The following is a 26,737-nucleotide window of genomic DNA, read 5'->3' as shown; positions in this document are numbered from 1 at the left end:
TCTCTTTAGAAAATCACTTATATTAATATAGTGGCTCACAGTTGCTTTTTCAACCATCTAAACAAAAACATTGGGCATCTGTAAAATTGTTTACTAAAAGAAATATAAAATATTACTATATATTATTTATTATTAATTCCTGATAGTCTAATTTTCAAACTTATAAAATATTAATTTTTTTATTTTTGTTTAATTGTACGTTTGAGTTGATTGAGTGCTATAGAAAATTTTGAACATTATTGGAAAACGCCAGGGCTACGACTCTATGAATTGACTCTCGTAAGCCCAAACTAATATTTGTGAGGTTGTCCAGAAAATAATACTTAAAACTCGTTTGTATGTTATTCATTAGGTTTTTATTAAACTTATGGGTTAGTCCAATACAATTATGTTTAAGCATTTATAATATCCTCGTGCACTGTGTCGTCTGTCCCCAACTAGGGACAGCTTCGTTCACATATTTCGTGCTTTTTTCTCTATCCATGCATTTACAATTTAATTAGACTCGCAGTTATACATACATTTATTTTCACGTTCGATCTTAAAACTACTTTGATATAACATAAAAAAAATATGTATGTATATATCGATCTATATATATATATATATATATATTTATTTATTTATTTATGTGTGTGTGTTGTGTGTCTGTGTATGTGTACATAGCTGTCTAAAATGACTTCTCACAGCTGAAGAGCCGTTGACGAAGTGCCGAAGAATACAAAAATTTAACATTTTCGCTTTAATTTTGTGTTTTGGTGTTTATTATTAAATTTGTTAATATTAATATCATTATCCTCGACATATCCTACGCTTAGGATTATACAAAAAAAAAAAAACCTTTACATCGATAATAATTAAATTATTTTGCTTGTTGTATAATTGTATAAATATTTTGCTTAAACAATTTCCTACATTTTTCATTATTTTATTTAAATTTATTTTTTTAATTTTCAATATATAAATATATGTATGTATATTTATATATATATTCTCATATATAGATTTAAGATTCGTTTCGCTTGATGCTGATGTAAAGTAATATGCGTTACATTTATTTAAAGTAAGCTAGGTGCTATTACAATAGGTTGTATTACTTGTATTATATTTAGACTAAAGTATTTATAAACAATAACTTGACAATTGTCTGATTTGTATGCAAATCTATATCTCATCCTAATGCCTTCATTTTGTCGCTAGGGAAATATATATACAAAACAAAGTCGATCCCAGAATGTGCCACTGAATGTTTCAAGAGTTGAGAGATTCAAAATGCAAGTTCATTAATGTGATACAAATACAATAAACTAGTTTGCAATAGATCTAGTACTAGATACAGTGATATATAGATAGATAGAGAGTGCGAAAGAGAGTTGAAGTTGGGAAGATATTGAGAATCGAATCAAAGCTAAGACAGTTTTCAAAGAAATCATAATTCGAACACCTGAGTTTATATATATATATATGTATCGTCTATGTCTGTGTGAGTATATGTGTATGTGTGTGTGTGTGTGTGTATGTGTATGTGTGTGTGTGTGTGTGTCTATATATCATAAAGATTATTATTAATCTGAAGCTTTTCAAAGGGTTTTCTGTTCTCAGTTTGATTTGATTTGACTTGATCTACAGGGTGGCTACCAAATAAACAGCTACGTCGGGTCGCGTGTCTCCTCTCGCTATATACATATACATATAAATATATATATATATATGAAGTGGCATAAATATGTTACATATAGTTAAGGGTCGTCCATTGACGACGCGGCTAAGTAAGGATCCATTCATTGTTGTCATTGTGCAATCAAAATTAATCGTAATACACATTAAAAATGATTATATATATATATATATATATATATATGTATGTATGTACATATACATATATATATAAAGGTAAGCTAACTAAACTAAACAGACAAATAAAATCTAAAAAAAAAAAAAATAAAATAAAATATTCCTTCAACTATCAAAGAGAGAGTCAATTGATTTTAAAATAATAAAAAAAATTGACACGGTCAAGTGACTGCGTTAGCTGCCTTATGAGGCGTTCGAGGCGGGCAGCGTCACTGCCGCCTTGCGATAGTAAATGTTGGCGCCCTTGATGGGCAGTGGATGCGCCTCGGTGTTGAACACCCACTCGTCCAGCGGCAGCACGGAGTCGTCTGAGAACAGCAAGTACAGGTACTATGGAGGGCAGAATAGAGACCGGTTCATTAGTTGGTAATTGATTCAACTGCATTTCAATTCAATTTGCTGTCTACCTTGAGTGTTTCGGCCAGGAAGAAACTCTGCTGGACATCGTCCTTCTGCGGCTCCTGCTGGTAGACGTTGCGCAGGCCGCAGTAGCCGTGCGGTGTGCGGCAATGCTTCTCCAGGGCTTGCACCGCCTGCCAGCCCCAGTCGCGGTACTTCTGATCGTGTGTCAGACGCCAGAGCACAAAGTAGCTCTCAAAGGTCTCCGGGCGCAGTATATAGTATTTCTCCTGCGAGCGCAGCGCGCGTGCCTCGGCTGCTTCGCTGAAACTGAAGAGCAAATGGGAGGAGATTAACCAGAGATTGGCATAAGTGAGGGATTAGAGCAGCTGCTGCTGTTGACCACTAACCGGAACGCCTCGGGACCCAGCTGGGTGGGCGTACGTATATAGCTCTCGTGGCAGGTGTTGGTAATGCCCTTGCCCACCTCCATGTATTTATCAGTGTGATGGTTCTGGCGTGTAGCAGCGCCCAAAGCAAAGAGGCCGCCTGCAACAAAATAGGATTGAATAAATATATTACATATACATACATATACACACATATATATCATAGATGTGAAATCTCAATTACCTGAGAAGCAGGCCAGATGATCCATTTTATGCTCCAGTCGATCGAACTTCAGATCGGACACATACGTCAGTCCATTGGGGCTGACGCGCACCATTTTGTCAATGATCGCCAGCATGGCGTCGTCGAACATTTCGCGCGCCTCCTCGTCCGTCTGGCCGGACTGCAGCCAGGCCTTCAGCAGATACTCGTAGTAGCTGTCACCCAAGGCGCCTAGCGACATGTGCTCTGTGGGAAGGCATCAAAAGATTAAGATTAACTCCAATATTCATATATATTTCCAGTCGATCTACTTACGCTGACCCCATTTGCCTGTTTTGGGGTTGAGGAAGTTCGGATAGAGTCCCTTGGGCTTCTCAATCTCCTTGAGCACCTGGCGTATGGTCTGCACGCGCTCCCGATACAACGGATTGCCCGTGATGTCGCTCAAGTAGGCAAACTCCAGATGGAGTGTGCCAAACTCGGAGAGAATCGAGCTGCCACCGGATGCCCAGCCATAGTTCTTGGCCATGCCCGTCTTGGTGTTGACCAGGGCGTACGGTATGCCCGTGGGCGTTTGGAATGCGGGCAACAGCTTATCGGCCACATGCTGCGCCTTCTCCTTGTACATTGGATCCCCGGTGAATGCGTACAGTGTCAGCATCCCTCCCACAAAGCGTATGTTCGTCTCGAACACGGACAGCTCGGCGCTGATGTTATCCAGCGAGAAGCGGCGCTCGATCCAGTCGCGCCCCTCCTTGTACTCCTTCTGCAGGCCCATTATGTACAGCGTGTCCAGGCCATCCACAATCGTGGCGCCCAGGTCGTACGAGCCAAATATGCTGCCCGAGTGCGGACGCTGCGACAGTGGACGCAGCTCATTCTTGCCCCAAGCGTACAGCTTGTAGTTGTGCCAGGCGTGCTCCATCATCTGGAATAGAGGCAAAAGGGATATATTGATAAATGTATTTATTTTTTAATTTACATATTTTTAATTTAATTTACAATTGAATAATATATATACATACATATAAAATATAAATTTAATTAACTTTTAATTCTTAAATATTTATCAATAAATTGCTCATTTAAATGCTTCACTTCCTATATTCTCATTTTTATTTTTTTTTACTTTTTGATTAATTTTATTTGCCCAATTTACTTGTTGACATTTACTTATTTAAGTAAATTGTCATTTCATATTTTTTTATTTTTATTTTTTTAGCTTGTTTTTTTTTTTCTATTTACTTATTTTTTATATTTTGATATAATCAAAATATTCATTTATTTTTTCTTTTTTATTTCGTTTAATTTTATTTTCATTTTTATTAATTTTTATTGAGTTACATATATTTGATTTTTAAAAACTAATTTTATTTATTTAATGTATTACTTAATACTGATTTTTATTAATTATTTTATTTCTTTATTCATTTTTTTTATTATTATTGTATTTATAAATATTTACTTATTTGTATTTACCTATTTTTGGTTAGATCTTTAATTAGTTAATGATTTTTTTATATTTTTTTCCCATTTTCCGATAAACAAAAATTGGCTAATTGAATCCCTGATAATGTTATGCAAGCGAACAGTTAGATCCACTTCGTTATTCTTATCCGTTCTCACTCATGTTTATCCACGTTTTGTGTTTTGGATATATGCTACAAATTCTATGAAACAATTCACATTCATTGCAAATAGAATTTGTTCGCAGCCATCCCCCCCCCCCCACTCGTCTTGTAAATTGCTGTTCTAATGCATGGCAATGCGATGTGGAATTCCACGGTTGTGTGTGTGTGTGTGTGTGTGTGTGTGTTGTTCGCCTTATAGCAACATAAATATTCGAATGGCTTTGCTTTAATAATGCAGCTGCACTTTAAGCGAAGTGCATTAACTTGTTTCTCTTTTGTTGACTTCTATTTCAGAATGTTCTGCTAAGCAATCCAATTGGAATTGGGTATACAAAAGAATACCACACACACACACACACAGCCAAACACTCTCTCTCTTATACACACACACACACACACACGCACGCATGCCATGCACGTGTGCAACTGTGAAAAATGTTAACAAAATGGACAACGCGAAATTTCGTTTTTGGCTGTCGTTCATTTGGAGGCTAAAACCAGCGCTTCCTTTGGCCCCACCTGCCCCCCCTTTGGCAGACACTCGACAGTTGCCCAGGCCATGGGTCATGGGCCACGAGCCACGGGCCACCTGCAGTCAGCTCAGGTAACCATCTATCCCACTGCCACGCCTCCCACTGCTCGCCCCCCACCTCGGCCAATTCGCACAGGGCCAGCAGCGCAGCATAATTTGGCATTGCATACTTTTGAGCGCATTTTTTGAGAAATTAAATTACGAGCAGCAAAAAAAAAATAATAAAATAAAAATAAAAATAAAATTCGAGAATTTATGAGGCTAACAAAAAATGCTCAACGAGCAGATACTCTCTTTAGCGCATATGTGCTGCATATTTCGACGACAAATTGTGATAAATATTTATAAAAATAAATCTTCATTTGCATTTCGAGTCACACATACACACACTAACACTCTGACATATACTGCTGCTTTTTGCATGACTGCAGGGTATAAATATTAGGAAAAACAAAAAAAGCAAATGAAAAGCGCCATCGTGCACGCCTGCTGAGTTACACCGATTCAGTGTGGCCCCCACAAGTCTAGGCCAGCCCCACCCCAGCACCTTCAGCGCTCCTCTCCTTTGTGGGCCACGTTGTTGGGCTCTTTGTGTTTGCCCGTTGCGGATCTCTGGTCGGTCGGGCCGATGGTCGGATGGCCGCTTGGTTGCGGAGCTTTTTGAAGGCAATGCAAATATTAACAGTTTTCCGGTAATTAATTAAACTCGGACACGACGTTCGCACACCTCGCTGGTTAGGGGCCACGTGGAGTTCAAGGCTTGCGCGGGCTCCATTGTCAGCGAATCGTCCTGCGACTCCGGCCACGCACACACACACACAAGCACACACAGATGATGGCGCATACCTTAATAATTCTTAGCTCTGCATAGGCAACCCTTTGCCGCCTGCTTAAGGCCCCAATAAATTCACGTCTATGAAAATGCAAATGGCGCACAGTTCACACACACACACAGACACGTAAGCACACACACATTAACACACGCATAGCCAGCGCTCAGAAGGAATGGCGCAATGTCAACGCAAATTTTCCTATTAGAATTTCACACTTTGAATTTCGATTGGGATTTGCCGTAACTAAAATTCAAGTATTTTGTGCAGATTAGAGCTGCGCAGAAAGTTGGTTTGATATTGAGTTGGTTTTGGTAAGGTAAATCGATGGATGCTTTTATATATGCTCGACCATTTGCCGGCGTTAATGTCTGCAACCTTTCTATGAAGAGCATAAAATTAAATTACACTCCGCGGTCCGTATTATGATTCTGCTTAGCTCGCTCAGCCAATCGATTGGCTGATTGCAATCTAAGCATTGAGCAAGTTTTAAGTGCCCAAGCCTTTTCGCTCTTATAAATTCATAAAGAGACCTCAAATTCAATAACAACATTGCTTTAGTGCTTAAGAAAGTGTTACATATATATTAAGCATGCGAGCTCAAAGAGAAGAGCCACAGGAGAGCGATCACAGGAAAAGCAAATACAGGAAGGAAGAGCAAAAAAAAAGAGAGAGCATGGGAAAGCGATGACTGGAAGAGCGAGCACAGCATAGCGATGACTGGAAGTCAAAATTGAAATGATGCTCTTCTTACCCATTTATATATGTATGTATGAGTGGCTGTGTTCATCTTTATTTATTTATTTTCATGGTCCAAGATGAATGTCTAGCTCTCGCTAGAGAGATTCCCTTCATTTCTAGCGTGCTCATTTTATTCGTGATTATTGTCATCCATTGATGATTTGCAAATAACTATCGTTAATAAGCGATGGCTTTAAATAACTATCGTCGCATAGCACTCCCATTGCAATAGCTATCGTTGATCATTGATGGATTTGAAATAACTATCGACGACTAGCAGTAACTATCGTTGTGTACTAATGGCGCTAACTATCGATAATTATACAGCTGTAATTGCTATCGACTTGCTAAATATATGAATAATATTTAAATGACTCAAAAATATATACAAAGAAAAGAAATATTTTTGTCAAGTGCCAGTTGGTGTGTTTGATAACTGTTGGAGATTGCTTTAAAGCATATGATATATGTATGTATATGTATATATATATATTAAGGAGTCATTGAAGACAAAATCCTTGTAGACTTGCGCCAAGTGCAGTTCAGCTCAGCTCAGTTGAGTTGAGTTGAGTTTAGCTGAAATGCTTAATGAGTCGCATCTAATTTGAAGCTCGACTGGAAGTGCGTTGGCGTCGTGTTCTCGATGTTTATTTATCCAGTGCGCTTGTTCAACTAGACTTATTAACTGCCGTTAATTAAGCCAAACTTGGGCCAAAACTGAACGATTTGAGGGCAGAAGCAGAAGCAGGAGCAGAAGGGGCAGCACCAGGAGAAGCAGCAGCAGCAGGAGCAGCAGTAAATAATCAGCTTGACTAATTTGAACGGAAATTGTTTGATGGCTTTGACTGATTGATTGAATATTTTTGCACGCTGTTAGCCAAACTGAAGCACACACACACACAAACAGAGAGAGAGAGAGAGAGACATGCTATACGTTTGTGTATGCAGCTGTAGTTTCAGTTTTGTGTGTCTTCATTACGAATTAAGTTATATCCTTGAAATGTGCAAACGTCGCACGGAACGTGCTTTGCCAAATGCGTATATGTTGATGGCAGTGTTGCGTGTATATGTGTGTGTGTGCGAGTGTGTGCTAAACATCATTTCCGCAACGAGACGTGAAAACGTGCACGACCATTGCGGCGCGTCTCGTCATATGTCACACATGCCCCCTAAAATGCCGCACATAGCAGTTGCATCCTTCCGCCTGCCGCAGAGCAGCCGTTGCCCGTCCGTCCCGGGAGCGTTTGGCCAGCGATGAGTTTAGTTGTTGTTGTTGTTGCTTTTTTTTTTTTTTTTTTTTTTTTTTTTTTTTTTTTTGCTGTTTTTGGCTTTTGGCCCGATTATGCACTTGACCTGGCAAAGTCGACGCAATTGCGGCTGCGGTTGCAGATGTTAGCAAAGTTAGCGGCATGCGCCGCATGACATTCCCACTGCCACTGCCACTGCCACTCCCACTGCCACTGCCACTGCCACTGCCATTAATTTGATCAGGATTTAATTGCCACTTCTAGCGGCGACTTAAGCGAAAAGTTCAAATTGGACAGGGAGCTGCGCGGGCTGGGAGCTCCGTTGGCTTGGCTTAATTTAATGCAAATTTCAAATGCAACTTTAACAGCAACAGCAAAGTTTGCTGGCCAAAAACTTTGGCCGCTTAATGCCGCAGGGCCGCAAAACAATGCAAATGGCAGCCAACTAAATGAAAGCGAAAGGGGCGAAACGGACGAAACGGGGGAGGCGGCATAACTTTAAAATGTATTTTTTCTTTTTGTATTTCATTTTTTTTTTTTTTTGTGAAATTATGCATACACCAACACTAAAACACACACAGAGAGGGAGAGAGAGAGGGAGAGAGATAGAAAGACGAACTTCACACAAAAGTTTTTGGCTAACTCTTTGGCCAAGACTAAGGGAATATAATTTGCTTGGGGCCATAAAATAATGCGAAAGACGACGCGTCGCTTCTGTTGAATATCTGGCTGAAAAAGGAGCACACACACACACACACACGCACACACACACACGCACACATACAGAGCAACTATTTGTCTGGTTAAGTTTTGCATGCTTTCTTAGCGACGGAATATGAAGTCAAACTTAACTGTAAAAAAGCAGAGCAGCAGCATGTTTCATGTGCGTGTGTATGTGTGTGCGTCAGGCAGCAAGAAGAAAACGAGCAAACTATTAAGAAAATATGAGTTGGTATTGGTAGAGAAACAACAGCAACAAATGCGAAAGTTTTCCTAATGGAATAGAAGCTGAGCAAAAGTCTTGGACTTGCACAGAGCTAAAAAAAAAGAAAAAATTGAAATAAAACTAAAGTAAGAGCAGCTCCAGGCAGGGCAGGTGAAAGAACGTGATTGCTTTGCATCGCTGCATTTAAGAGGGCCAAAGAAAACTCTAAAGAATTCGTTCTTTTCAAATATTTACAAAACTTTGCAAAGACATTTTATATTTAAAACGATTACGACAAAGGCGAAAACAAACACACACACACACACACAAAACTAAAACAAATGGTAAATCAAGAGACCGATTAAAACAGGAGAATGTGTAACTCGTGTTTCCTTTGAAGATAAGTTTCCAAATTGAGCTAAATATAGAAAAAATCAATCGAACTAGATCAGCTTAAAGAAATAATGACGAGAAGAAAGAAATAATAATGAGCAGTTATATTTCTTAAAAAGAACTAGTGACCAGTTCAGTTCAATTAAAAATAACTAGTAAAGAATCCATGAAAGTGGCCTAATGAACAATATCAATAATTCATTAAAATATTGTATATCTAGATCCAACTGATTCAACTGAATATTTCACTTCAGCAAATGAATAAGTTCAAGTTCAAGTTATGTTCTAATGAACAGTTGATACCTGATAATGAACCTGTCGAATCTTGATAATTTGTGCCCCGTTAAATCAAAAATCGCGATAAATCGAAATGATAATTCTCGATAATTGGAATTTCAGTGTAAATCGAAAAAAAAACTAATCCTCTTGCCATTTAGATTTATCGAGACTTAACCGTAATAAAAAAAAATACTATTGAGCAGTTCCATTCATTAAAGTGAACTCATGAACAGTTCTGTTTATTAAAATGAACCAGTAAAGAGTGTAACTTTTAAAAATGTTTATTTCATCAATTAATGAACTAACTGTAATTCATTAAAATAAACTCGTGAGTTTATTCACTCAAATGAACAGATGAACAGTTCAATTCATTAAATGATCTAATGCGCAGCACAAGTTAATTAAAATGAACTAGTGAACAGTTCAATTCATTGGAAGGAACTAATGAGCAGTTCAATTGAGCATATATAATATATTTTTTCAATCGTTCAGTAGCTATATTGTTTTTTGAGCTATTTAACTGCATAGAGAATTTATGAATCGCCTCTCGTATATCAAATGAACGAAATAATAATGAATAATTGAGTTTTTGTAATAAATTGAAATAGTCTACCAAATATGTATTGAAATACAGTAGAACCCTGATAATTCAAAATGGCAAGGGGATCATTTTTTTTTCGATTTATACAGAAATTTAAATTATAACTAAATATCGAGAACGAACTTCTTTCAATGGGATAGAATTTTTGTTTCCATTTTACCGCGATTTTCGATTTAGCGGGGTACGAATTAGCGAGACTCGACTGTATATAAACTTCAAAACACATTCATAGAGACTATACTATAAAGAGCTCCTGAGATGTGAATAGTTAATTATTTAGAATAATTTAGTGTGTGTAATTCAAGATTAGTTTCCATTACTACATCAATATGTAACTCGATATATGCATGTCTGCATGTCTGTTAATGAAGTCTTAGCTCGAGATATCGTATGTCCCGTCTACCCCCTCGAATGAAGTCCTTGCTAGTTACTCCATGCTTAATCTATTCAAATTGCGTTAAGTTAGTTTGTAATGAGCTCAAATGCGCTTTCTATTAGCAGTGACGTATTCCCAATCCGGAGACAATGCCAAGCCGTATCGATGGCCGTTGCAGCCGCGCCCTGAGCGGGGCCGCCTTCATTGACAATGAAACGGGCAAGTGGTCAACAACAACGGCAACAGCAACAACAACAACAACAACAAGAGCGCAACTAAAGCGAAATGACAAAACAACAAGCAACAAAATGTCAGACTGAGCCAAAGACTGAAAGTGGGTTATTGTCAGCAGCGGCGTTAGCCTTAACGTCAATGTTTCAATGTTGTTGTTGTTGTTGTTGTTGTTGATGTCTGTTGTTTGCTGTTTGTTGTTGTTGTTGTTGCTGTTGTTGTTGTTGCTATTGGATGGGATTGCACTGATAAATACGACATTGACTGCACAGCCGTGCGAGCCGGGCTAAGCCTCTACACATTGGTTCCTCCGTCCGGCATTTGGGTTCATTTTGTTGGTTCAGTGCACAATGCGCAGCATTGACGAAAAAAAGGGCAAGTGGGGAAAATGGGGAAAGAAAACAACAAACTGATAACAATTTGTGCCCCAAACTGCAAATACAAATGAAGAATTCACCGACTGACAGCTTAAATGAATGAAATTCGATTATTAGTGCCAGCATGTGCGTAACGGTTAAGCTCCTACTCTACCCTACCCAACACACACCTTACCCTTCCGAGCTCTGATTAACCAAGTACTTTGGCTGGGCTTAGCTCTGTTTGCCATTTTAACTGGGGTCACTTATGTGCGTCCATACGTCTTGAGTGCGGGCAACAACGAAACCAAATGACGCACCTGGCTGGGCGGCAGGTGCCAAAGATGTGCCAGTATGAGTGCTGACTATGCCATTGTGTGTGCGTGTGTGTGTGTGTGTGTGTGTGTGTGTGTGTGTGGGAATGTGAAATGTGAGGCGTGCACAATGTTCGAGCATGAACCGTCATGAATCTTGCAGTCATTCGGTATTGAATAAACAAATGAATATAGTATATACATACATATATACATATGTACATATGCAGATGTAGTTTATATATATATATATATATATATATATATATATATATAGGCCAATGGTAAACCACCTGCAATTTTGGGCATCGATGCAAATAACGGTTAACCAATTTGTTTGCATTTGGCCATTGCAATTGCGTTGAAATTATCGGAAGCTGTCTTTAATGTCGTGCGATAATCATATATAATAGGAGATTTATGGATTTGAGCAGGCCTAATTATATTTAATTAGAATTGTTTATAGATTAATAATCTCATCAAGTTTTCTTTCGATTTCAATAGATTTTCTTTATATGGTAAGAGTTATTGATGATTTGGAGTTGGTTCAGTTAGGTCTATGGCTGCTATGATAGTATGGGCAGACCTATCGATGATCTCAAGCAGTTTTAAGATGAGCTCTGCCTGCCAGGTAAGATTTATCAATAATTGCACACAAGCTCAAGTTGATCTATAGATCCCTTATTTTACACTTAAGTGTGGAATCAAGCATACGATTTATGGATATATGTCGAGGAAGCCGAAGGCGGTAAGAATATTTATCGAATATTTACATGATATCGAATCTGTTCGATGCGATTCAAATGGGTTATACTCCTCTTGAGAGTAAGGGCCAGTCGCGAACCGCAGCAGGAAGCTATTTTCCGTGAGTTGGTAAAAGTATCGGCAAGCCAAATGCGGACTATAACCACATACAAAATAGATTCTCATATTAGGATAAATTTAACTGACTTTGAATTTTTGATTTTTCTTTAAAAAATCTTTACCCTAAAAAAAAAAAAAAAAAATATGCAGTTCTTCAATTAAATTTTTTTTTTTTTTTTTTTTTTTTTTTTTTTTTTAATAGAATATAAGCATGGGTCTGTCAAGGGTTTCTTCATATTCTTTCTATACAACCGCTTCAAAAAAATTATAATATATAATATATTACATTAGTAATTCAATTTGTACTCGAGTCTTTGCAGCCTGAAGCTGTGAAAATGTTGAACAATAGAAACGGTCCAGCTAATTTCCAGAATCCCATAGTTGATCATAATCAGACTCAGAGCCTCTCCAGCGAGAGCGGAATTTGTTTTTCTTTGGCAGGTTGTCCAATCAGTTTGCGACATAATAAAATGCTATAATTAATAAGACATTCAGTTATATAACACTTGATGGCATAATCAATTGGAGCGGGGGGAGCACGAGAGTTGCTAACATATTTGAAATGGTTTGTTGCGCTCATAAAAGCCAAAGGCAGAACTGCAAATAAATCTCTTTGTATATCCTGGCATTATTGTTATTGTTATTGTTGCAGGTTGCAAGTTGTTGGCTGCCAGAGGCAGGAGGCAGGGGGCAGGCAGGTTGCTTGGCTGCGACTGCGACTGCAATTGGAATTTCTTTCTTTAGCGCCTCGTTGGCCAAGGTCTCAACACGGCGCACTCGAGCCGTGAAAGCGTAAAGCAATTGACGGCCTTCCGCATCCCAGAGACCTCGCCGTGTGCCAATTGCAATCGCAATTCCAATTGCCATGGGCCAGCCAGGCCAACAAGCGTGCCCCAGCTGTTGACTGCAGCAGACTTTGCCGGCTAACGGTTAACGGTTACCGGTTGCGAGCACCCATTAGCCAAGTGAGCGTAATAAACGCCAGGACTTAGACCACAAAGAGAAGGACTGAGAGCCGAGGCGTTGCCACTGCCACTGCCACTGTCATTGCCACTGACTCAGCTGCTGGTCTTGTTATGCGTCGTGCGTGTTAGCCCAGTCAAATCGTTGACATTGACATTAACAGTAAGTATTCTTCCAGGTGTCGCTTATGGCAAGGCGAATATTTCACGTCTGCTGTTATGGCACGCACAGAGACAAAGTGAGAGAAAGAAAGAGAGAGAGAGAGAGAGAGAGAGAGAGTGAGAGAAAGGAACAAAGAGTGAGAGGACGATAGATGGAGGGAGAATGCGAGAGACAGGGAAATAGATAGATATATAAGAACAGAAAGATAACGAGGGAATGAAAGAGACAGGGAGATAAATGGAGAGAGCACAAAAAGGAGAAAGAAAGAAATATAAGAACAGAGAGAGAGAGAGAGAGAGAGAGGGAGAAAAAAATAGAGAGAGAGAGAGAGGGAAAGAGAAATGGAGAGAGAAAGCGATATAAATAGAGAGAGAGAGAAAAGAGATATACATAGATAGATAAAGAGACAAATAAATATAGAGAGACAAAGGGCGAGAGAGAGAGAGAGAGAGAGAGAGAGAGAGAGAGAGACAAAGAGAGAGAGAGTGAGAGAGAGAGAGAGGGGAATACCGAATGATAAAGAGATAATGCTACAGAGATATATGGATATGTATGCGTATGTATAGATGGAAAGCGGAAGAGTAAGTAATGAAAGTAAGTAAGTGTGAAAGGGTTAGAGAATGAAATAGATAGAGAGATATACGTGGAGATATATAGACAGAGGAAGACAAGTTTTCATACGACTCTTATACAAAATTTCATCTTTGCCGCTCTAAGTGACTTGGCTTAGGCTAAAGTTGTATTAAATTAAAATTAAATACAATATACATACATATTATGAATATGTATATTTTCCTCCTACTTTCTTTTCATTTTTCATTGCCAGTGAGTTTCTGCATTTGAACGAATACACTTTACTATGATGGTGTTTAGTTTCGTATTGATTCTTTATTCTGCTGGGCCCGGGTTTTTATACCCAGACTCATGTATAATTTTAACCATTAAATCTAGTGCTTCTATTGCTGAGTGTGTAAGGCTCAGCATTGGTCTATTACATATTCTTAACTTATCGCGTAGTTTGTAAGACTCCGCATTGGTTTATTAGCTATTATTATGCTATCGCTGAGTTTGTAATGCTCAGCGCTCGCCTCCTACGTATTCCAATCGCTAAGGGTCAGGGTCATAATTTGTGCCCAGTTTGACAGTTCACACTTGAAACATGTATCGTTCATTTTATGCTAGTTGTCGAGTGAATAGCGCGTACGTTCCCCTACTTATCATATTTTTATGTTCATGCATGTGCATGAACAGCATTCATAAATCATGTATAGGATTTTACTTATTACAAATATTGAGAAGCGCATAGAAGAAGAGGTCGGACAAGGCAAAATAGAATATCAGCTGTACTCTAACTTTTTTCATAAACTTTTTGAAGACTTTGTCTTCGTTTTCTTTTAGAAATATTTTCTATTGTAATATTTATGGAGGTAAATTGTGAATTGATGGCATTGCATTTGCGATTTCCAACAATTTGGCCTGCTTTAATTGTTATTATTATTTGATGATAGCCAGCGAAAGCCAACTGTTGTGGGTAATGGTAAATAAATCACCATGACCCACCCGGATCACCCGGACCACCCGGACAGCCACCCGGCCCACCTGGAATGGCATGCGCGTGCGGCCGTCTGTCCGTCCGTCGCATCAACAGCTGGCGCATTGCCTTGGGGTCGTGTCAGGCCCCCAAAGGTCAGACATTTGAAATTGATACGCAATTGGAGCGTAGTCGGCAGTCCGCAGTCCGCAGTCCGAACTGCTGCGGACGCCCCACGCGCCACTCACCTTGACGATTTGGGCGCGTTTCTCGTCATCAATCAAGCTGTTCGCCGCGCTGGGCGTGACCCGCGCCCCCCCGAAGGGCAGCGCTGCCAGCGGCGGCGTCTCGATAAGCTCGTCAAGAGTTTGCGTCCGCCGTGGGCCATCTCGCCCGATGACCGCCAACAGCTTGGGCTCCGCCACAGCGGAGGACATCTCGTTGCGGATTTGCTCCATGCTGCGGCCATCGCCCGACTCGATCGGCTCGCTGCTGGCGCTGGGCGTCTCATTCAGCTGCTTGGCATACACGTTCCGCGGATGATTGTTGACGTAGTTCAGCTCCTTGATGTGATTGTCATTGGCGCTGACGCTGTCGCTGGCCACCTGCTCATTGAGCCGTATGATATTCGACAGATTGATGTTGTTGATCAGCGTGACGCCCGTGATGGCCACCAGGATGATGACAAACACAATGCCGCCGATCAGCAGCAGCGGCGTCGTCTTCGATGTCTTCGGGCACATCGCTTATCGATTGCACTATTATTATTAATTTTATTATTTCTTTTATTTTTGCTAATTTTCACAGCTTTTCCTTTGGTTTTAGCGATTTCTCTTCACATTCTATTGATAAAGTTTAATAGTAAGTCACAAGCAGAGAGCTCGCGTTTGTTCTCATTCTGTCTCGCTCTCTCTCTCTTAGTCACTCACTCTCTCTCTCTCTCTCTCACACACAGTCGCACACCTCGCCTCAGCAACAGTTCAATTCGGTTGACAAATTCATTTCAAACTCTCATAGTTATGCGGTGAAAGCAACCAAATTTTATAAATGAAAGCCAAATTAATTAAAACTTTTGACGGCTGCAGCAAAGATTTGGCCAGGTCAAGGCTACGAGTATATACGGCGTGCGCAATCTAAGCTCCGCTGAAATTCGAACTATTTCCACCAGCACTTTTTACAATTTGTGAAAAACAATAATGTCTCAGCTAAAATTTCACATTTTATAACCTTACAGGTTGCAAGGTCAATTACACAGGCCAACAAGCGTTAGCTGCATTACACAAGGTTTGGACAAGGAAATTTACTTAATTATTATATGAATTTTTATAAAGTTAATAACTATTATTATTTAAAAAGTATATATTTAGAAATTTTGTTGTTTTAATATATTTGAAAAAAGTATATACAAAAAAAAAAAAAAAAAAAAAAAATAAAAATAAAATAATAATAAAATAAAAATAAATAAATAATATAAAAAAAAAATAAAAAAATAAAATAAAAAAAATTCATATATATATACAAATATATATTTAAAACAATTTTTTTGTATAAATATATTTAAACAATTTTTTTTTTATAAATATGATTTTAAAAATATATTTTTTTATTCATATACATATGTAAATATGTTAACTTTTTTAATTTAAATATATTTGTATGTCATATTAGTTTTTTTTAATATATACTATTTTTTTTATATATATATATTAATTTTTTTTTTTTTTTTTTTTATATAAAAATGACCTCAATGAAAAAAATTTAAAATTAGTTTATGGTATTACTTTAAGGCTTTTCTATTAAGTTCCGATCTTAGTATATCGAAAAATACCCTTGAATTCCCCCTGCTTTGCAGCGCAAGCCATAAAATTTACTGCTACATTACATTCGACTATTTTGTAAAGAATAGCCAATGTTTTGATCTACGCTTATTGTGAGGCGTGACAAAAGGAGATAAGCTGTATTCAACTTTTAATGTAATGAATTAATTGCCTTTGAGATTTTTGATTATTTTGCCAACAATTAGCTAAATACATATGTATAAAAATATATATCATTTATATTTTTGGAGCTGGGGCCAAAACATGGCACAGTTAAGTATAATTACATTTAAGGCAATTTTGAAATAAATATTTATTTATTTAATAACGAGTTAGACTTAATGTAAAATTAATCAATATATTCAACTGTTCAACTACCAACAAGATTCAACTGTTTTTTATCTTTCAATGAGTACGTTATTGTTATATTTTCATATCTAGTAGAATTTTTCATGTTTGCTTTTATGTCTATAAATATTAATATGAAAATTTGAAAAAAAAAAAAACCGTAACTTCAATAAAGTTTCCGCGACAAGGAAACACAATTTGTAAATTAATGAGATGGCTGCATTTACAAATATGAAGTTTCCGCTCTGTTTGCCGCTTATCAAAATTAAACAGAATTTCGTCGTATCAGAAGATACCTATGTATATACTATACATGTACATATGTACATAAGCATGACACATAAGCAAAAGCTGACTTGTCAGCTATGCCATGCCCCAATATTATCGAGTTCAGCCTAATCAAACTCACAATAAAATAAATATTATCGCCCATTGGCATTAGCAACGACTTAGCTAAGGATGAAAGCTCTTGTTGAATTTGAAGTGCTGCAAAAAAGGTGGAATATTGTATTTAAAATTGAACTGCATATACCACTTAATTAGTGTATGAATAATTTATTAATCGTTAATCGTTGCCACGTGACAGCTGGCCAACAGTGTCTGGCCATTAACGGTGAAGGACAGCGACGCGCCGTGACTGTCTAATGGTCATGTAACGGACAGCAGGTTGCCAGGGGGCTGGCCGACACGCCTCCCGCCTACCGCCTCACCGGCACTCAGCATACAGCGGACAACTAAGGACTAATATCATTTGTATATAACAGATGGAATAATAAATGGAGGGGCAGAGAGCGGGAGCGAGAGAGGGTGATGGGGAGGGAGAGTGCACGACAATTCTATTACAATTGATGGTATTTTCTATTTTCCTATTTTTTAATTATTGCTCTACATTTATTTTGCCGCTTACAATGATGATGACATTTTGCGACTGCTTCCGGCTTTGTGTGAGCACACAAATGCAATGCTATATAATGGAGTACATGCATACAAATACATATACGTATCTATATACAAGTATATTTCTATAAATGCATTCGCTCGCATCGCTGCAATTTCATTCAAATAATCAATAGCTTAGAAGACTTCGATTGACTATGCGCCTGTGTGCATCATAAATATCTATCTATATGCATATAATATATAATATATATATCTATATAGTATTTGATGCCACTTCATCATGCGCTGCAGTTGCCAATTGGCAATTTGCAATGGCAAAATAAAAATGATGGCCGACCTTGCGTATACGCAACGCTTTAATAGCGAACTACATTTTGCCATCAATTGACGATGGGCTGAACCATTCGAATTTATAGACTTTAGACAGCGTGATTCATGATCATCCATGATCATATGCATATATATGTATTATATGATTACTTAAACATAAATAAGACACAGCCTAAGCTGAGCAGGCGACAGAGCCGCAGTGAACTCGGATGCCGGCAAATGTGAATCGGCAATCGGCAATCGGCAATCGACAATCGGCAATCGCCGCCAATCGTTTTGCCTTAATTCAATTCGCATCAATTCATATAGAAAACGAACATAAATAAAAAGTGGCACGCAATTCGTGGCCAGAGTGCAGCAGGGGGAGGCGGGGTGCCATGGAGGCAGTCTGCTTGAGATATTGTCAGTTGCTGTTTGCGCAAGCAGCTGAATTTCAAAGTGAATGTGTCTGTATGTATATCAGCTATGTATGCTCTGCTCTCTCTTCATGAGTATTTTTATGTCTTCGCATTACTTTTTTTTTTTTTTTTTTTTTTTTTTTTTTTTGACTCAACTCTCGAGAGATGCGTTTAAATATAAACACTGGCCGAGTTGTTGGCTAAATGCTCAAGGACATGACTATGCGGCAATTAAAAGAAAACAAGCAAGACTAGGCCATGTACGCATCGAGTGACCGACTAATAGATGCCCTCTATCAACTCTAGGCAGGCTCGTTAGCATAAAATGATGACGCCCTGCGCTGCAGCAGGTGCTCTGCGCTGGGTATACAAAATGACAAAATAACGAAACGCAAATAAAATATAAACAAACTCACACACACCCGCACACCCGCACACACACACATCACGTGCAAGTTGCCCAGGAGGCTGCTGTGCGTCAACGGCAAGTGCTGTGGGAATGCACAAGAAACGTGTCAAGCGGGCCCATGTACTTTAAGCGACCCAAACTACCTAAGGATGCCCGACCCGGCCCGGCCCGGCCTGACACGGTACGGCTCGGCTCGGCACGGTACGGCCTCCTTTCACCCACCCCCCCCTCCTAGCATGGAGGCAAGCACCTTGGGGGCTCCTGCAAGTTATGAGTTTGCTGCTGATTAGTCTGTGTTGTGCATAGTAAAAAATGGTTGTGTATGAAATTTTATGCCACCTTGTTGAACTGTTGCGCACACACGCACACACACACACATGCACACACACGCACACGCAAGTATATATATACATATATATATATATGTATATACTTTGGTGTTAATACAATATTGTGTTGCTTTTGTTTGTTTCACTGTGTTGTACAGCTGTTTTCTTTTATTTTCTTTCTGTTCAAGACAATTATCAATTATTAAACAATCTACCACGAGATGCGCGTGTTTACATTTATTTTATATAGCGAATTTCTTATTATTGTTTCACATTTCGAGTGGTTCGTGTTGGTGTTTTGTGTTGTTGTTGCGAGCAACGCGTGGCCCTAGCTGAGCGGACAACAGGCGAGTGCGGTAAGTGGAGCCAACTGCCCAACTGAGTGAGGACGCTGGCAATGGAATTTGCGAATGAGAGGGCAGCGAAATAGCATAGAACGAAACAGCACAGAGTGAGAGCGAGAGAGCGAGGGAGAGAGAGAGAGAGAGAGAGTGAAGCAAAGCGAATTGAGCGCATCATAGAAAGCACAGAAAAGCGTGAGCGCGGAACGTTTTGGCAATAGACGAAACGCCCAAAATACACAGCAGCAGCAGCAACAAACGGGAAAGCGAAACGTTAGCCCTTGTGTCGCAACGCCATCGCATGGCGTATGGCGTATAACGTAGAATGCGGTCGGGCCGCGCTTACGATGCGTATACGAAATGAGTAAAAGCTGCGTTGGCCTTGAGAATATTGAAACGAGTGGCAAGGGGTGTGCGGCAAACGGCGAACGGCGAGCACAAAAGGATCAACAAACTGATCCGATTTGAGAGGCAGCCAGCCAGAAAGAGAGAGAGAAAGAGAGAGAGAGAGAGAGAGTTTAGTGCAGAGAGCGGTGACAAATCAGATACGTAGCGAATAAGCCGCATTTCTATATGTATGTGTGTATGTATGTATGTGTGTGTATATTAATAAGTGAAACACAATAACAACGACCACAGTGAGCGCAACTCAAGGAGCAACTTGCACTGTGCGTGTTTTTTTTTTTTTTTTTTTTTTTTTGGCTTTTTATACCCTGAACCCATTGAAAATGGGAAATCAGGGTATAATGGTTTTGTTAAAAGTATGTAACAGGCAGAAGGAGGCGTGGCAGACCCCACAAAGTATATATATTCTTGATCAGGGCGACGAGCTGAGTCGATTTGGCCCTGTCCGTCTGTCTGTCCGTCCGTCCGTCCGTCCGTCCGTCCGTCCGTCCGTCCGTCCGTCCGTCCGTCCGTCCGTATGTATGAACGCGTCGATTTCAGAAGATATAAGAGCTAGAGACTTCAAATTTTTTTTTTAAATGTCCGTAATTACAGCGCGCATATCAAGTTTATCATTAAAAACCGCTAACTCATCCCGATCTTTTTTTATCGATAAAAAACCTTATCGAAAACCAGTTATAAAATTATATCTTCTACACCCTTATTGCTAGAGTCTCCAAATTTTTAATGTATGCTTATATGCAATTTATACAATTTCGGTTTTTGTTAAAATTTACCCCCCACCCTTAAATTCACCCCCTCACCCTCACTTTTGTAAAAAGCGTATTTCAAATACTAGAGACTTGGGCTTTAGAATATACACACATATTCACCATATGATTACGCTCTAAAAGTTTCATTAAGATCGTATGTCTACAAAAGAAATTATTTAACAAATAAATTCTCATAATATTGCCCACACTGCAGCGCAGCCCAAGCGCAGTCGCTGCTTACTGCGCAGTTAGCAGAGCGCAGGCTTATGCGTGCGTGTGGATGCATGTGTATGTATGTGTGCATAAAAGAAGTGCAGAATGATTAGAATATCAGCTTGGAGGGTTCAGGGTATCTCGTAGTCGAGCAGTCTCGACTGGAGCTTTCTTACTTGTTGTTTTTGTTTTTGTTGCTCCATTTACATTTTAATTATGTCTAATTTATGGCGACCGGCAGAGGGCGACTTAAAAGGCAACGGCAAATGTGCCGTCAAGTATACGCAGCGTGTGTGTGCCTGCGAAACGCCATGTGGCCACGTTCATCAAATGAAGTGAGCCCGAGAAGTGTTTAAGGGTTATGCCCTGCAATTTTCGCAACTACCTCAAGCTCAAAGTAAACCCTTAGCCGGGCCCAACATATCCTGTTGCTAAATACTTCATATTACAGCCAATTAAAGGACTTGAGTAATTGCTGAGATTAAAACATAAAGCAGAATGTATGTGAAACATATGTATGCTCAGTTTTTAATTAAATTTTTGCGTAACAAACGAAATTTCCAAATTATCTAAATTGAAATCAGTTGATTGAAAATATTTGAATCTTTTTAGGCAATTGAAGTATGAAAAAAAAAAAAAAATTAAATAATTTGAATATCCTAAGAGAATTAAAACTATATGGTAGATGATTATTTTAATATTTTTAGATAATGAAAATGTGTGAGCGAATAAAAAATAAAGCAATTAAAAATCTTTGACATATTAGGCTGAATTAGAAACACCTTTAATATGTAATAATGTAGCATACAGAAAAATAAGTTGAGTTTCAATTAAAAATATATAAAAGTATAAATGAAAATCTTATTAATTTTATAGCTCGTAAGCAGCAATTGTATAAAATCATAGCAGAGTTTTTCAATAAAACTTATTTAATTGAAGTATTTTTTAAAAGGTCATATATTTTTATATATCTTTGCAATATAAATCAAATAAAATAAATAGTCGTATTTTTGTTTTTGCACGACATAAGAGCACGACATGCATGCACCTTAACAGCGACCAATTAAGAAACGTGTTGCCGGAATGTTAACATAAAATATTGTTGCTTTATTTTATACTCAGTGAAAGAGCTGAGCTCTGGGTATTTCGGCTGTATTTAACTGCAGCAGGCAGGCAGGTGGATGGTCGAGTCCATATATATGCATATATATTTAGAGTGAGAGAGGGAGATTTGTTCATCATACAGATGTCTGTCTCTGCCTGTGAGGCTTTTAATATACATACATATATGAGACGTATATATATATAAATTTAAAGTCTTTATTACTCAGCTTAAATTGTAAGAATTCTAATCTTCTTTGCTATGCTTGTATATGAGATGATGATAGTGAAAATATGATTGAGAATTTTAGAGCTAAGCTTATCAATTTTGTCGTATGTTGAGAAATAATACACAGACATTTTATAAGAATATTAATTTCTCTGCAATATTTTGGCTATTAAATATTGCATACAACAATTCAACTAGAAAATAATATTCTTTTACCCATTTTTGAATGTGTTACAAGTTAAACCAAAATAAGCTTGCAGAGCTCATAAAAAAAAAAAACATTTAAATAAATTAAGTAATAATAAAAAAGTTTCAGCTTTTGTTTCTTAGTGTTTCCACTCGTGTTGACAGGAAAATCATAACATTTACAAGCCGTCAGGAGCTGACTCCTAGAGCTAAAGCCCTTTCGTTCCGCCCAAAAAAAAAAAGGGAGTAGAGTAGAGAAAAGAAAAGAAAATAAGCTTACTGGCATCATTTTCATTTTCATTTTCATATTCATATTTATTCTCATTTTTAGGATTTTTATTTTTGTTTTCTTTTTGTCATTGTAGACGCTGGCATAAAGGATGCCAACAGTTGTTATTGCGGGCGTTTCGCTGCCAAAAATAAGCCTCGGCCCGTTAAGTAAGTAAGTAAGTAAGTACGAAAGATTCTTGCACTTGTCACTTGCTTTGCGCTTCGTTGCCTTTCAGCTGACAGCATGCGAAGAAGACATGACAAAGGCAAACACGGCACAAAGTAAGACAATAAACAACCATAACAATGGTAACAGCAATGGCAGCAACAACAACAACGACAACAACAACATCGACAAGAACTGTAGGCCGCTTCCCCAGATAATATGTGAATCGTTGTTGTTGCTGTTATTGTTGTTGTTGCTATATAGCCTAACATATTGCGTTGCTGTGGGGTGTGCGGTGAGCAGTCTAACCCAACACGAAACACTGTTATTTGTATGCGCGCACACACACACACACACACACACACATATATATATAAATACATTTTACTTTAGTTTTTTTTTGTTTTTTGTGCCCCTTAAATGGCTAAAAAGTCGGGTATAATCATGCCACACACAGACTTGCACACACATGCACATGCCTATATGCCAATTATCACCTTGATAAGCACCTGAACGAGTTCTCTGATCGATAAGCTGTTGTAAATTAAGGTTCAATTTGAATGGGAAAAGTTTGTGAATTTATTTTTATGATTTCGTAAACATAACTCTGAAGCAGAGTTAAATAAATTAAAAATAATCTAAGCTTGCCTATAGAACGGTATTATCTGATACCTGATTGCTCATCAACTATATCTCATCCAATTCTGTTGGCCGTTGAAAGTATTTTGAGCAATCTAGCTTGTCATAAATAGAAAAGGAATAGATAAAGATAAAGACATGTCCCTACTCTCTCTCTATCTCTCTCTCTCTCTCTCTCTCTCTCTTTACCCCCTCTGAGGACTTGAGCAAAACTTTTCATCAGTTGACTGACGGGTCGTCAAAAGCATCAAGTTTTAAATACACTAATCGGGTTGACAGCAAAGTTATCAAGTCCGCTAAAAACATGTCATCTTCGAGGCATGCTCTACACTGTGCTACAGGGTATGGGCGCAGCCTGCAGAATTTCTAAATTTGTTGCTGCTGTTGTGCTACTGATGTTTTCTTTTTTTCGCTCTCGCTCTAGAGCTGTTGTCTCAGCTTTTTAATAAAAAAGGTAACGATGACAAAAGCAACACGACAACGACAACCCTGACAACAACAAGTGTTTCTTTCACACACACACACACACAGAGAGAGAGAGAGAGAGGGAGAAGAACAGAACAAAACACTGGACTGAACGAAGGCTGAAGGCAGCGTTAGATATTTAAGGGCGTAACGCGACTAACGATAACAAAAAATGCGTAAAAAAATCAAAAAATGAGAAGAAAACAGGCCGGCGGGACTGACTGGCTGGAGGGAGGGGAGAGGGAGCGGCTGCTATAGTGAACCAGTTGCTGTAACTATGGTAAAGCCTTTTCGCATCTCTTTGCCTTTGTGCGACGCAGCCGCAAACAAAGGCGCAAAGAAATAAAAACAGTTAATTAGCTGACGACGTCAGCGATTATGAAAGGGAAATGGCAATTTGTTGCTTCTGACGCATTGCGGGACGCATTTTGATGTAAGGCAGAGGGGAGAGAAGGCTAGAGCTTGGAGTGATGGAAAAGGTAGGAGTGCAGAGGGAGGAGAGAGCAGTGAAGAGGCAGGAGAGAGAGGGAGAGGGAGAGGGAGAGGGAGAAGAATTGAAGAGCAGGAATGAGCAAGGGGAGAGAAGAAGCGAAGAAAGAGATTGTAAGGAGCAAAAAATGGGGGGCGGAGAAAGTGCGGAGGGGGCAGATCGAACGAGGGTGAAGAAAAAAAAAAGGAAGAGAGGCGGCAATAGGGAAGAGAGAAGAAACGGGTAGTGAGGAATTAAGACGAAGAAGACGAAGAGGACGGATGAAAAATGAGGGATGAAGAAGTAAGGGAACACAGAAGTGAAGAAGAAAGAGGAGGAGGAGGAGAAAGAAGAGTAGGAGAAGAAAGAAGAAAAGTTATCCTTCTTCTCTTCCTTCTTCACTTCTGGAGGAGGAGGAGAAAGGATGATGGACGAAGGGATGAGGAATGAGCAATCCGATAAGGAGGACGGCAGAAGTGGCTTAGTATAGAGGAGGAAGGAGTAATTAAGATATTGAGGGTAAATTATATGCATATCAGAATCATCCTAATATGACTGGAAGATAATAGATATAAACATATATCGCACGACAATCTCTTAAAAGTGTACTACTATTCGTTAATATATTTACTAATCAATTCATGCACATTGAAATACTCTACATACATAAATAATATTTGAAGCGTTTAGACCAAATCATTGCGGTTTGCTACTGGCAGCTATATAAAGCCATTGTGACTGGTAATTTAATAAGTAAGCTTAGTCCTGAATTAGGAATGCGTATTGAACTGTTGGACTGAAGGAAATAATAGGAAACAACATCAATTATTATAGCTGAACTAACTTGACAGGACTTCAAGTGTCAATGGAACGAAACCACAAACAAAACTTTTCAAGTGAAAACTTTGTGAAATGCATTTTCTCCTACAAGGAAAAGGCTCTTATTGATCGGACATCAGATATAAATAGACAATTGCTCAAGTGTAATATGAATTTCACATCACAAGTGAAATTGAAAAGCTATTAAATTAAATGCTTGGCCATGCATGAATATGTATTTATATAGAGCCTTTCAGTTAGGCGCTTCATAGACGTGGCGCTAATTCAATATGGTTAACGTGCCACAATGCCCATGAATATCAATAAGATAAGCTCGAGCGAGATAAGACATAGTTTAGAGCCCTGAAGCGATAAAAGTGAATTGCAATTAAATACTGTGAAACAGGGCGTGGCCGTATCGCGTGTGGTGTTTGAATGGCATTCGACGGCTCCAATGCTCCGCTGCTCCACTGTTCCACTGCTCCACTGCTCGACTGCAGTTCAATTAACTGTGCCACTGGCACTGGGGAAATGCTGTGACACGTTCTACTGCCACTGGCCACGCCCATCAATGCCAAAGTTCGCCAATAAGCAAATGAAATAATAAACTTGTGCTTTGCGCCTCTAAGCTTAACATGGCGTATACGCAATATTGCCAAGGGCAACGCAGCCAGCATATTAAGAAAGAAAAAAAAAATGAAAAGAGAAACGGCACGTGGCGGCATCTTTAAGTGATTTCTTTGGCCCGCGAATAAATTTCTACATTTTATGTAGTCACCCCACTTGACTGAAAGAACAACGCCAGCAACAGCAGCAGCAATGGCAGCAACAATGGCAGCAACAACTGCCTTGCCACGCATGTGTTGAAAGTATTTATGAATATTTAAATTTTCTACATTATGCTCCTCATTGATATCGTGCAGCACAGCAGCACAGTGGCTGCCTGCAGCATCTCGCTGTAAGCTGCGGCCAACCATAGGCAGCATCTGAACGCCATTTATCAGGCACATCAGTTGACAATTATAATGCATTTTACATTCCTTTTTTTTCTCCTGCTGTGTGCATGCAACAAAGAGCTGTAAAGCTAATGTAATATAATTTAATATAATAATAGAAAATGAATACGTAAGTATATACCAATAGAAAAAACGTAAAAAAATATAAAAAGAAAAAAAATTAATTAAAATTATATATGCACATAATTTATATATAAAAGGGAACAATATTTAAATAAAATATATACATATAATCATATAAAAACAATATATATGTATATAAATATTCAAACGGAAGTATCGGAGGCTGCTGCTTAAATATTTATAAATATTTTGTTTTATACGTTATTTAATTTTATATTTTTATTTTATTAA

General features: G+C 38.6%; 1 protein-coding gene across 13 annotated transcripts in view; it reads right to left on the bottom strand.

Moving 5' to 3' along the window:
• Positions 1-333: 333 nt before the first annotated feature.
• The window catches only part of alpha-Man-Ia (alpha-Mannosidase class I a), an 83,961-nt gene continuing 57,557 nt past the window's right edge, over positions 334-26,737 (bottom strand). For 8 of the 13 annotated variants that reach the window (XM_089474274.1, XM_089474273.1, XM_089474272.1 and 5 more), the window contains exons 3-7: positions 3,121-3,733; positions 2,827-3,051; positions 2,604-2,742; positions 2,262-2,523; positions 334-2,184 (exon numbers count right to left, since the gene is read on the bottom strand). In XM_089474274.1, coding sequence (XP_089330400.1) covers positions 2,038-2,184; positions 2,262-2,523; positions 2,604-2,742; positions 2,827-3,051; positions 3,121-3,733 — 1,386 coding nt within the window. In that variant the 3' untranslated portion in view covers positions 334-2,037. Of the gene's footprint in view, positions 2,185-2,261; positions 2,524-2,603; positions 2,743-2,826; positions 3,052-3,120; positions 3,734-15,029; positions 15,624-19,416; positions 20,427-26,737 lie in introns of those variants that run through there. The other 5 variants (XM_089474277.1, XM_089474276.1, XM_089474279.1 and 2 more) reach the window with 5 other exon arrangements.

This window comes from Drosophila arizonae, chromosome X, assembly GCF_054131065.1.
Source record: "Drosophila arizonae isolate 15081-1271.41 chromosome X, UAZ_ARI_1.0, whole genome shotgun sequence".
NCBI classification, from domain to species: Eukaryota; Metazoa; Arthropoda; class Insecta; order Diptera; family Drosophilidae; genus Drosophila; species Drosophila arizonae.
This window is presented reverse-complemented; position numbering and strand designations above follow the sequence as displayed.